A 13,024-nucleotide genomic window follows, 5' to 3' on the forward strand; every position below is an offset into this window, starting at 1 on the left:
TTGCAGGACAAGAAGGGACCTGCAGCAGCAAAGACTGAGAGGAAGAGGAAGGGAGCGCCAAGCAAAGGAAGCAGCAGGTGCAAGAGTCCTGGGGAGGGAAAGAGCTTGCAGGACTCATGGCCGCACAGCGTGGACATCCTGTAGCTGGGGTACGTGTCAGCCAGTGCAGCAGCGGGGATGGAGCTGTCACCTATCTTCACCGTTGAGTTAGGAATGGCCTCACCAAGGAGGGGACATATCAAGTGAGTTTTGAAGGGTGGCCATAGCTCAATGTTTAGGAAAGGCGGGGAAGGAGGGCAGCCCCTGGTGCCACCACAGGAAGTCACGAGAAAGTAGGGTGAGTTTAGGGAAGCTGGGTGTGGGCGAATCAGACCTTATTGTTGATAGCTGGGGCAGACGAGCAGGAAATAAAAGACAGGGATTTGAACCAGGACCATTTATTTTAATGAGGATTTTGTATCCAAAAAGAGACATTAGGCCAGGCGCGGTGGCTCACACCTGTAATCCCAGCACTTTGGGAGGCTGAGGCAGGCAGATTACGAGGTCAGGAGATTGAGACCATCCTGGCCAACATGGTGAAACCCCGTCTCTACTAAAATACAAAAAATTAGCTGAGCGTGGTGGCGTGTGCCTGTAAGCCCAGCTACTCTGGAGGCTGAGGCAGGGGAATCGCTTGAACGCGGGAGGCGGAGGTTGCAGTGAGTGGATACCGCGCCACTGCACTCCAGCCTGGTGACTGAGCAAGACTCCGTCTCAAAATAAAATAGAATAAGAGACATTAGACTTTATGCTGAGGGCAGCGAGGGGCCATGGAAGGCTTTGAAGAGAGGAGGGTTGAAAATCCACGCGCCAGTAATGCAGGGCCACGCTAGGTCCTTCCTAAAGTGCAAGCCCTTTGTCGCTCCACTTCCACGTGTGGGAATTTATCCTAAGGGAGGAGTCATGGGCACAAAGACGTGGGGATAATGAGCTTCCCAGCAGCGCTGCTCAAATATTCCAGAATACTAAAACATGGTGGATGCGTGCAGGAGGATGCTGGGTTGCTGTTAAAATGACGTGGCAAACATTTCTCCATTGACGTGAAAACCGTATATAATATGTTATAGTAAAGAGAAACTTTACAGCACGAGATCTGTATTATATGATCCCACTTTCTTTAAAATCACACGTGCACACGCACACAGCCGGGAATGTTTCTGAAGTGGTATGTGGCACACCAGCATTTTAGTAGTGGTTGTCTCTAGGTAGGCGTGATGATGTGAGTTGTATATGTTTTTCTTCTGATCTTTCAAAAAATGAGTAATATTTTTGTATTAAGAAAAAATACAAAGGAAGAAAAGGAATATCAGTTTATGGTCACAGGGATATTTAGGGAGAAGAGTTGGAATTCCAGGGTGGTGTTGAAGGATGTGAGGGCCTGACGTCCAGGCTTCCGTCCTGGACCACGGGTGAAGGTTGCAGTGTCCTCTGTCCCGGGACAGAGAGCAGCAGAGGAGAGGGAGATTTAAAAAGATGAAGGTTCCATTCTCCACCGAGTTGAGTCTGAGCTACCCGTGGGACACGCAGGGAGAAATGGTTGGCAGGTCAGTCTGGATGGAACGAGAGAGGCCAGCTCCAGAGATGAGCCTGGAAGTTCACAGATGACAATGGCACTAAGGGGTGGATGATGTCACCTGGGGCAGTGTCTGGTGTGAGAGTGGAGCTGAGAACTTCAGCTGAGAAAAGGACCGTGTGACTCACCCTGAAGGGCCAGCAGAGAAGGGGGGCAACAGCAAAGCCCAGGGGAGCGCCAATCCCCTCCAGGGAGGGGCCGGGGAAGCCAGAGCAGGAGGAGTTTCAAGAAGGGAACAGCATAGACTTGACAATGTCTTCTGCAGAGTGCTGGCACATCTTGGGTGTGGATTCTGTTTATTTGCATGGGATACTTTGACGGATTTCCTGGGGGTGGGAGCCAGGCATGGGAGAGGACAGGAAACCGCTGCAGTGAGCTCCTCTGACCAAGCAGAGTATCGGGGGACAGGAGGAGGGAATAGCAGAGGAGAAAACAGAGAATAGTGGAGGTCTCCGAGCCCTGGGAATGAAAAGGAGCACTCCATTGCTGTTCTTTTCTCCCAGAAGAATTTGTTGCATTCTTCAGTAGGGTGAGAATGTGGGTTTAATGAAATATGTTCATTGTTCTTGTCCCTGGGCAGGTGCAAAAAATCCTGCAGTGCCTTCATTTTTTTTTGAGATAGAGTCTCGCTCTGTCGCCCAGGCTGGAGTGCAGTGGCGTGATCCCAGCTCACTGCAACTTCCACCTCCCAGGTTCAAGTGATTCTCCTGCTTCAGCCTCCTGAGTAGCTGGGATTACAGATGCACCACCATGCCCAGCTAATTTTTTGTATTATTAGTAGAGACAAGGTTTCACCATGTTGGCCAGGCTGGTCTCAAGCTCCTGACTTCAAGTGATCTACTCACCTCGGCCTCCCAAAGTGCGGGGATTACAGGTGTGCACCACCATGCCTGGCTAATTTTTGTATTATTAGTAGAGACAAGGTTTTGCCATGTTGGCCAGGCTGGTCTCTAACTCCTGACCTTAAGTGATCCGCCTGCCTCGGCTTCCCAAAGTGCTGGGATTAGAGGCATGAGCCACCGCACCTGGCCTAATGTGCAGATTTAAAAATAGATGCATTGAGAATAGTTTTCTGAAGTAGAATTTGAGGTTCCTACAAAATTCAAGTTGGACAGTGGGATATGGGATGAGCAGTTGGATTCAGGATTGAAAGGAGGCTGAGGAGTGAGGAAGAGGGAAAATTCCAGAGGGAAAGGATACGAAAGCAGTGGTTATTTCGCCTAGCCAGAGAGGCCGACGGGGCCATCTGTCTTAACCTGGAGAAGGAGGAAAGGCAGAGTCATGAACCGGGGAAGAGACCTACAGCGTGTTTTGACGGTGTCCCAGAGCTCCTTAGCACATGTCCTTCTGGAAACCACCACTCCTGATGTCACCGTTTCTCTCAAGCTCTGCCGGGGCTTTCCACCAGCCAGCAAGTAACAGCAAACCCATCTAGAACTGAGATTGTGTGCCTGGCCCTGCCCAGAGCCTTCTTCATCTCGATCCTGATTTAATCCTCATGACAACCTGATGAGGCAGTTACTATTACTGTCCTGATTTTATGGATGGGGTAACGTGGGCACCGCGAGTAAGTGAGGGAGCTTACTGCTCAGGGCCCCACACGGAGAGTCAGAGATGAATCCAGCCTCAAGGGTGACAGCTGGCCCTGAAGCCTGTGCTCTTTACCTTCGTAAAGGTGCCGGATGTCCTTTCATGGTCATTATCTAATGAAAGTCCCTGACCTCCTATGCTGAGTCTCTAAGTGTCTAACGACAGTGCTGCTTGGGAAGACAGAGTCTGCCCACAGTGTCTATGGATTACTATAGAAACCTTTTCTAGGCCCCTGGAGTATTTCTGGTTTCAGGTCATATGGCTTCTTTCTTCTTTCCATGCATCACAGCTGACTTTAGTGCATACCTGTTATCACTTAGCATCCCCAATCTCACCTGTATTACTTCCTGGCTTTGCTCAAACCACCTTCGTTCTCTTCAGAATGTCCTTCCAAGCCGGGTGCAGTGGCTCACGCCTGTAATCCTAGCACTTTGGGAGGCTGAGGCAGGTGGATTGCCTGAGCTCAGGAGTTTGAGATCACCCTGGGCAACATGGTGAAACCTCCGTCTCTACTAAAATACAAAAATTAGCCAGACGTGGTGGCATGCACCTGTAATCCCAGCTACTTAGGAAGCTGAGGCAGGAGAATCGCTTGAACCTGGGAGGCAGAGGTTGCAGTGAGCTGAGATCACACCACTGCATTCCAGCCTGGGTGACAGAGCGAGAGTTTGTATAAAAAAAAAAAATAAGAAGAATGCCCTTCCAGTTCTTTCAAGGTATTCTTTAAATCTCATCCTCAAATTCCTCTTTCTCTATAAGGCCTCATGTCACTCCAGTACACAGTAATAATCTTTTTAATTCCTATGCTATTTATTATTTGGGCCTTTTAATTTTATAATTCATTAAATGTTCATTCATTCATTCATTCACCTGCCTCACCTTTGTCTAGCACCTCCTTCTTGTCACGAGGTGATAGGAAGATGAAGGAGACCCACCTGCAAAGAACTCACAACCAAGTAAGGCAAGGAGATAAAACGATCAGCATCATTGTGTGATGTGTGCTTTATAATAGGAATGTGTTGAGGGCTTTGCCAGCCTAAGGGAGGGAATGATCAGCTCTCTTCAGAGAAGTTAGAAAAATTTCAAACAGAGAATTTGCACACTTGCCTGGCTCTTAAGAATGATGAGGGGCTTGTCAAGTGAAAGATGGAGGTAGGGCAGTGGGGAAGAACATCTGGGGTCAAGACAACAGCAGTTGTGGAGATGTGGAGGCCCGAAGCACCATGGCAGGATGCAGCATTCAGCACTGATTCACTCCTGTCTATAGCCGTAACACCTTTATACCATTTTTTCCAGCCAGGTAACCAATTCCTTGACATTCAGCCCAGTGCCCTTTACGTAGCTGACACTGAATTTGAACCCTTGACATTGTTCCTGTGGGGGCGGTTTCTAGAACAGGGGACAAGTGGACTTACGTGAGCGGCTGTGACTGGTTTTGCTTTTGTGTTTGCCTAGACCAAGGATGCCCTCTTCACGATTCTCCATGATCTCCGACCCCAGGACCGTTTCAGTATCATTGGATTTTCCAACCGGATCAAAGTATGGAAGGACTACTTGATATCAGTCACTCCAGACAGCATCAGGGATGGCAAAGTGTACATTCACCATATGTCGCCCACTGGAGGTAAAGATGACACCTTCTTTTCACATAGGCTTGGCTTTGAAATAATGTTTTTTTTTTTTTTTGCCAAGAGATAAGGATTTGAAAGCTGGGGTTGATGACAGGAAAGGAGACTGCAGGTGAGAGCTTTCTCAGCAGCTTAGGTTGCTCCGAATACCAAATCCGTATTCTCCTTTCCCAGTCTCCAAGTGAAGCTGGTGAAGTTCTGGGGGAAAATAACCTGACAGGTGTTTGGAGGCTTTCCTGGTTCATCTCATGGATCCTGTTAGAAAAAGTCTTGCTGATACAAAAACAATACTGTTTTCATAAATGGTTTTGGGGTGGAGAATTAAAGCCACATGGACCAGCCAGCGTTTCCTGCGCACCTTGGGCAGGGGCAGGTGGAACTGTTTTACAAAACAAGGAGCCCTCTTGGTAGAGCTGCAGTAGAGTGAGTGAAACGTGTATCCCGGTGGCCCGGGAGGGCTGCGGGGGTAAAATGTGATGGGGAGGATGTGGGCTCTCAGCCACTGCATGCTTGTCTTGGGTGGTGCCCAGGTAAGGGTGCAGAATGTTAAGAAAGGAGAGAAAAGATCATAAAGAATTCTGAGAAGAGTGGAGAATCAGAGCAGTGTGTTACCAGCTGTCCTAGGTGTTAAGTTCTCCTAACTCAGGACCTGTGCCTTGCTCTTGCCGTTCCCTGTATCAACAGTGCAGTGGACACAGAAGACGTGCTCAGTATTGGAGCATTTAGCAGAAGTGGACCTACTCCCTCCCCCTTCCTTTCAGGCTCTGTACAGAGACACCACCTCCTGGTTAATTCCACTTCAGCTATCTGGAAACATACAAAACACTCTGTTCAGTCTTCTCCCATCTGGGATTTTCCATCTTTCATATATTCATTGTTTCCCAATCCAAGACAAAGCCCTCATTTCCCAAATGAACTTAACTTGGAACTTGATCTTGCTGGGCTGGTACTTTCATTTACACTGGGATTTCCTACTAGCCTCCCAAACAGTATAATCTAGGAACTGTTTTGGTGTTTGATGGGAGAAATAGAAGATTAGATTTAATATGATAGTGATGCTCTACGGCAGGAAGTCCACAGCACTGTAAAATTCTTGAAGGAGTGGATTTCTCTTCATGTTTACATGGCTCCTACCTCCATGCATGGGTCCTAACACAGAGGGCATGCTCAATGGATATTTGTAGATTGGATTTATTTTAATGGCCCTGCTTACTAGCAGAATGATGTGTGTGTGCTCGTGGAGTGGGGGCCGTGGAGTAATAAACAGCTTTAGAAAATGGCTGGGCTGGGTGAGGTGGCTCACGCTTGTAATCCCAGCACTTTGGGAGGCCGAGGCAGATGGATCACCTGAGGTCAGGAGATCAAGACCAGCCTGGCCAACATGGTGAAACCCTGTCTCTACTAAAAATACAAAAAGTTAGCTGGGTGTGGTGGCAAGTGCCTGTAATCCCAGCTACTTGGGAGGCTGAGGCAGGAGAATTGCTTGAACGCGGGAGGCAGAGGTTGCAGTGAGCCAAGATCATGCCAGTGCACTCCAGCCTGGGTGACAGCGAGACTCTGTCTCAAAAAAAAAAAAAAAAAAAAAAGAAAAAAAGAAAAAATAGAAAGAAAATGGCTGATGTATGTTATGGTCTTTTGGACTCCAAGCCTTAGAAACCCTGTGGGTTTCCTTTATTTTTCTTGACACCGCATTGCCCTAGCCTCTGCAGGTGAACAGCAGATCAGCCTGCTTCTCTCTAAGACGTGTAGCATCAGGATTGTGAGCATGGATTTGGAAGCCAGACTGCCTGGGTTTGAATCTAGCTCCACTTTCTCTGTGCCTCAGTTTCCTCATCTGTAGAATGAAGATAACAATGGAGTCGTTATCAGGATGGAGTGAGTTAAAGCGTTTCGAGTGGTTAGAATGGTCCTGGCACATAGGAAGTCCTCTTTAAGCATCAGATGTGGCCATTATTTTCACCCACTCGGGTAACCCCTCTCACTGGTGCTTGTGAGTCCTGTGATGACAGCTCCTCTCTGTTTTCAGTGGGCAGGAGATGCCCCACTTAACGTGGGCTTGATGCCAATCCCTGCAGGGCCTCTGGTGGCTGTGTGCCATCAGGAAAGCTAATCCATCCCTCTGCCTGGGCTCTCCTTGGCTTTAAAGTGGAGTGAGAGATTTGGCACCATTGCTGAATACAGATAAGAGAAAAAAATGCCAGTTCATCCTTGCTCACACACCCAGGGGCACTAAGAAATTAGACTGGGCCTTAAGAAAGGCAAATTAGGCCAGGCGCAGTGGCTCATGCCTGTAATCCTGGCACTTTGGGAGGCCAAGGTGGGCGGATTGCCTGAGCTCAGGAGCTCGAGACCAGCCTGGGCAACACGGCGAAACCCTATCTCTACTAAAATACAAAAAATTAGCTGGGCGTGGTGGCTTGTGCCTGTAGTCCCAGCTACTGGGGAGGCTGAGGCAGGAGAATTGTATGAACCTGGGAGACGGAGGTTGTAGTGAGCCGAGATCATGCCGCTGCACTCCAGCCCCGGTGACAGAGTGAAATTCCGTTTCAAAAACAAACAAACAAACAAAAGAAAGGCAAATTAGTGATTCCAATAAAATGTTAAATAACTTTCTTTCCATTTGGACTCTGCATCTTAGCAAGAATTATCGCATTTGCTCATGGACATAGCCTTATCTACTTTTTTAGCTAGAAAATCTGGAGGATGTAAAGCCATGGGGGAGATGATCTGGTTCTCTCAGATGTGGTACCTTTTAATTTTAATTTTTATTTTTTGTGGGTCCAGAGTAGGTATATGTGTTTATGGAGTATATGAGGTATTTTGATACAGGCATACATTGTGTGATAATTACATCAGATAAATGAGATATCCATCACCTCAAGCATTTGCCCTTTGTGTTACAAACAATCCAATTATACTCTTAGTTATTTTTAAATGTGTCATGAAATTATTATTGAATATAATCACCCTGTTGCACTATCAAGTACTAGATCTTCTTCATTCTTTCTAACTACTTTTTGTACCCATTAACTATCCCTACTTCTGCCCCACTCCCTACTACCCTTCCCAGCCTCTGGAAACCATCCTTCTACTCTTCATCTCCATGAGTTCAATTGTTTTAATTTTTAGCTCCCACAAATAAGCAAGAACATAGGAAGTTGGTCTTTCTGTGCCTGGCTTAATTCATTTAATATAATGAGCTCCAGTTCCATCCATCTTGTTGCAGATGACAAGATCTCATTCTTTTTTATGGCTGAATAGTGCCTCATGGTATGTATGTACCACAAATGTGGTAAAATTTGCAGGTAGAGAAAAGTCACTCCAGTCAGGATGATGGATGGTGGTGATGGTCATCAAACTCTAAATTTATTACAAATCATGAATTGGACACTTAGAATGGGTGATCTTTTGGTATGTAGATTTTATCTTAAGCCATTTTCAAAAAACAAAGGAAATAGGTGTTCACACTACAGTAAGGTCTCTGCTTTACTTGATGATGGTGGGATGTTGGTAGCTTAGTTCAGTGGAATTCTTAGCTAACCCAGAAACCTCACTGTAGCTGGGATTTCAACCTCAACCACCCAACCACCTGTCTCCCCATCCACCAAACAAATACTTGTTCAGCTCCTATCAAAGACACAGGCCCCAACTTTATTTATTTATTTTACTCCCAAACTTAAATTGTCTGATTTATTTTAATCATAAAGTAGTAAATTTAAGAATACATGGGGCCAGGTGCAGTGGCCCATGCCAGTAATCCCAGCACTTTGGAGGCCGAGGTGGGCAAATCACAAGGTCAGGAGATCGAGACCAGCCTAGCCAACATGGTGAAATCCCATCTCTACTAAAATTATACAAAAATTAGCCAGGCATGGTGGCATGTGCCTGTAATCCCAGCTACTTGAGAGGCTGAGGCAGGAGAATTGCTTGAACCCAGGAGGCAGAGGTTGCAGTGAGCCAAGATCACCTACTGCACTCCAGCTTGGGCGAGAGAGCAAGATTATGTCTCAAAAAAATGAAAAAAGAAAAAGAAAAAAAATACATGGCTGGCTGGGCATGGTGGCTCATGCCTATAGTCCCAGCACTTTGGGAGGCTGAGGTGGGAGAATTGCTTGAGCCCAAGAGTTCGAGACCAGCCTGGGCAACATAGTGAGACCCTGTCTCTAAAAAAAAAAAAAGGAAAAGAAAACACGGGAACATTCTTTTTCAAGGAAGCAGTAACCTGTAGTGTAACATACATGCAGAAAAATGTACATGTGGTAAGGGTACAACTTGATATGTTTTCATAAACTGAACAGAACCCAGACCCAGATCAAGAAACAGAACATTTAGAATTCCAGAAGCCTGCTCATGTTCTCACCCCATTTTTTCCATGGAAGTATCTATACTAAAACATTTGAGGAATAAAGAAAATCACCAAAGGAAAAGAAGGAGAGAGAAACCTCCCGCTGTCCACAGATGCCTGCTAATGTCATTGGTGTTTATTGTTCCATCATTTCTCAGAGTTGAGATTAGTTTTCTGTTTTGTATCGTTTTTCTAAGCCACATATTCCTGATAAAGTTTTTCTTCCCTTTCGCCCCCAACTTTATTTATTCATTTATTTATTTTATTTTTATGTTTTCTGTTGAGACAGCGTCTCACTCTGTTTCCCAGGCTGGAGAGCAATGGCACGATCTTGGCTCACTGCAACTTCTGACTTCTGGGTTTAAGTGATTTTCTGATCTTAGCCACGCGAGTAGCTGGGATTACAGGCATGTACCACCACGCCTGGCTAATTTTTGTATTTTTGGTAGAGACAGGGTTTCACCATGTTAGTCAGGCTGGTCTCAAACTCCTGATCTCAGGTGATCCACCCACCTTGGCCTCCCAAAGTGCTGGGATTACAGGCATGAGCCACCATGCCTGGCTGGCCTCCAACTTTAATCAGTGCTGTTGCTGACAAGGGCCTCTGAAGGAAAAAGGGTGACCAGGAGGAGAAATATTTCATGCTCCCTTCCTCTTTGGGGTTCTGGCAAGCAGAGGTGATCTGAAGGGACAGGAAGCCAGGAAAGGAGAGACGATGAAGGCAACAAATTCATTCTTTCATCAGCTCCACCCAGCCCTAGACAACACTGGAAGGCATCTGAGATGTCAGCAGCTACCTTCCTCCTCTTCATTCCATGCCCCTCCTCCCCTCTGTGGCTCTTTCTCCCTCCACACTCCTGCTGTCCTCTCTGCTCAACACCTTCCTGCTCTTTTCAAAGCCGTTCTCAGAAGAGGGCACAGAAGCCACTGAAGCTCAGGTAAGCTAAGGCGTCGTCACATGCCTTCTGGAGAAGGTTTGTCACAGTGGGATAATCCCCAGTCACTTATATGCATTTAGTAAACGCACTTGCATTTAGCAAGTTTCTGGATGGCCCCCTAACATCTCACTCCTGTGAGCACTTGGGTGGTTGAGTGTGAACTGCAGCTATGAAAGTGCATTCAGGCTGGGTGTGGTGGCTGATGCCTGTAATTCCAGCACTTTGGGAGGCCAATGTGGGTGGATTACTTGAGGTCAGGAGTTTGAGACCAGCCTGGCCAACATGGTCAATCCCATCTCTACTGAAAATACAAAAATTAGCCAGGTGTGGTGGTAGGCACCTGTAATCCCAGCTACTCGGGAGGCTGAGGCGGGAGAATTGTTTGAACCCGGGAGGCGGAGGTTGCAGTGAGTGGAGATCGCGCCACTGCACTCCAGCCAGGGTGACAGAGCAAGACTCCGTCTCAAAAAAAAGAAAGTGCATTCAGGGTGGGGAGGTGAGTGCAGAGGCTTGAGCTGTCCTGTGTTGGTGTCCTGCAGGCACAGACATCAACGGGGCCCTGCAGAGGGCCATCAGGCTCCTCAACAAGTACGTGGCCCACAGTGACATTGGAGACCGGAGCGTGTCCCTCGTCGTCTTCCTGACAGATGGGAAGCCCACAGTCGGGGAGACGCACACCCTCAAGATCCTCAACAACACCCGGGAGGCTGCCCGAGGCCAGGTCTGCATCTTCACCATCGGCATCGGCAACGACGTGGACTTCAGGCTGCTGGAGAAACTGTCGCTGGAGAACTGCGGCCTCACACGGCGCGTGCATGAGGAGGAGGACGCAGGCTCGCAGCTCATCGGGTCTGTGGACTGTCTTCGTAGGCGTGAGGGGCTGTTCGAGGGGCTGAGGGGTGGCTGCGGTGGGGACTCAGAGAGGAGTGTGTTGCTGCACCCCAGCCTTGCATCTGCTGACAACGATCACAGCTCATTGCAACGGGAGGCGTCACAATGTGTTTTGAAACCAGGCAGGTCAGAGTTCAAATTCTGATCCTCCTTTATGACTTTAGGCAAGATTTTTTTTTTTCTCGTGACGGAGTTTCGCTCTTGTTGCCTAGGCTGCAATGCAATGGTGTGATCTCAGCTCGCTGCGACCTCTGCCACCTGGGTTCAAGCAATTCTCCTGTCTCAGCCTCCTGAGTAGCTGGGATTACAGGCACATGCCACCACGCCTGGCTAATTTTGTATTTTTAGTAGAGACAAGGTTTCTCCATGTTGGTCAGGCTGGTCTCGAACTCCTGACCTCAGGTGATCTGCCTGCCTCGGCCTCCCAAAGTACAGGGATTATGGGCGTGAGCCACCACACCCGGCCCTAAGCAAGATTTTAAGACAGTCTGCACCTCCGTTTTCTCATCTGTAAAATGAGGATTATGGTTGGTTGCAGAATTTAATGAGAAAATCGCTATATGAAAACACTCCGTAAAGCATTGGCACAGTGGCCATCCCATATTAAGTATTTAATGAGCTCTCATGGTTCATTGACGTTGTGATATTTCAAAGCACTTTCTAGTAAGTTTACTTTTATTCTACCCTGTAAGCAAGTAGCAGAGTACTGTTATCTTCATTTTGAGTACTAGTTAGAAGATACTTTTATTTAGAAGCAAAACCATCAGATAAAACTGTTAAATAATCAGATTATTTTGAGGTGGAGAATAAATGAGATCTTTTAAATGAGAGATGGAGAAAACTTAGATCTTTTAAAACAGAAATAGCTTCCCTCAGATATTACGTTGCCACACACAGTCTGCCCCTTTGCTGTTCATTGAGTGAAGTGCCAACTCCCAGTTCAGTGTGAGGTGCTTTAATCTGCCAACTCCCAGTTCAGTGTGAGGTGGCATAAATGGTATCTACTTAAAAGCAAAGGGGTGGTTTGGGTAGATTTATGGGTGTTTAATAGCCATAATCACAGGACATTTATTAATGATAAATGGAAGTGGAGGCCCCTAAGGTATGCAGTAAAGATAGGTCCTTGGTTTAGGATTTGCCGCCATTTCCTCCCATGCATTTTAATGAAAGATTTAAATGAAAACACAGATTTGCTTTCCACATTTTAAAAATTATTCAAAACTAGAGTCAAAGGGGAGAATCTGATGCACTGGATAATAGAGTTGAGATTCAATAAGGCACTCAGAAGCAAAAGCAATTATGCTGTAGCAAGTCAGCTGCACTGCCATCCCACTGAAACTATGATCAATAGCCGGCATTTATGAGAACTTATGATACACCAGGAACTTCTATGTGCATTACCCCAGCTGATCCTCACAGAAATCCTAGGAGATAGGCATATTAGGGTAAAGGCTGAGCTGCAGTACAGAGATGATGAAAGGCAAAGGCTGAAATAAGATAGCCATTTACTTCCCTCTCCTGTAATGGTAACAGGCTAGATCCTGCTCCAGCAAGTCATTCAGGGACCCAGGCTCCTTCTGTTTCATTGCTCTGCTTCCCTCAGGTGTTGTCCTTCATGCTACAGGATTGAAATTTGGTCACCATCACTCTTGTTTTCTAGCTGCAAAAAGGGAGAGAGAAAAGAAAGCCAGCATGGATTTTAAGCAAATATTGAGAAGTTGCACATCTCACTCCTACCCATGTTCCGTTGGGAGGACATAGTCACATGGCCATTTGTGGCCTTGATGGGGGCTGGGAAATGTAGGTTGTAGCTGGATGGCCGGAGCTCAATTCTCATGAAAGAAGGGGAAAATGGACTTTTGGGGACAGCAGCAGGCGACCAAAGAAGTACTGTTAACATCCTGATTTTCTAGATAAGGAAACTGAAATTCAGAGAGGTAAAGTCACATGTCCCAAGACACACAGCAAGGAAGCAACAGAGATGGAAGTCTAACTCCACAGCCTGTGCTTTCTAGATCTT

The 13,024-nt window shown here is 46.9% G+C and overlaps 1 protein-coding gene across 2 annotated transcripts in view; it reads left to right on the forward strand.

Moving 5' to 3' along the window:
* The window catches only part of ITIH5 (inter-alpha-trypsin inhibitor heavy chain 5), a 106,851-nt gene that overhangs the window by 76,104 nt on the left and 17,723 nt on the right, over window positions 1–13,024 (forward strand). For both annotated transcript variants that reach the window (XM_003257618.4, XM_030819340.1), the window contains exons 8-9: window positions 4,658–4,826; window positions 10,653–10,962. In XM_003257618.4, the coding sequence (XP_003257666.4) occupies window positions 4,658–4,826; window positions 10,653–10,962 (479 nt within the window). The remainder of the gene's footprint in view (window positions 1–4,657; window positions 4,827–10,652; window positions 10,963–13,024) is intronic.

This window comes from Nomascus leucogenys, chromosome 9 (genome assembly GCF_006542625.1).
Source record: "Nomascus leucogenys isolate Asia chromosome 9, Asia_NLE_v1, whole genome shotgun sequence".
NCBI lineage: Eukaryota > Metazoa > Chordata > Mammalia > Primates > Hylobatidae > Nomascus > Nomascus leucogenys.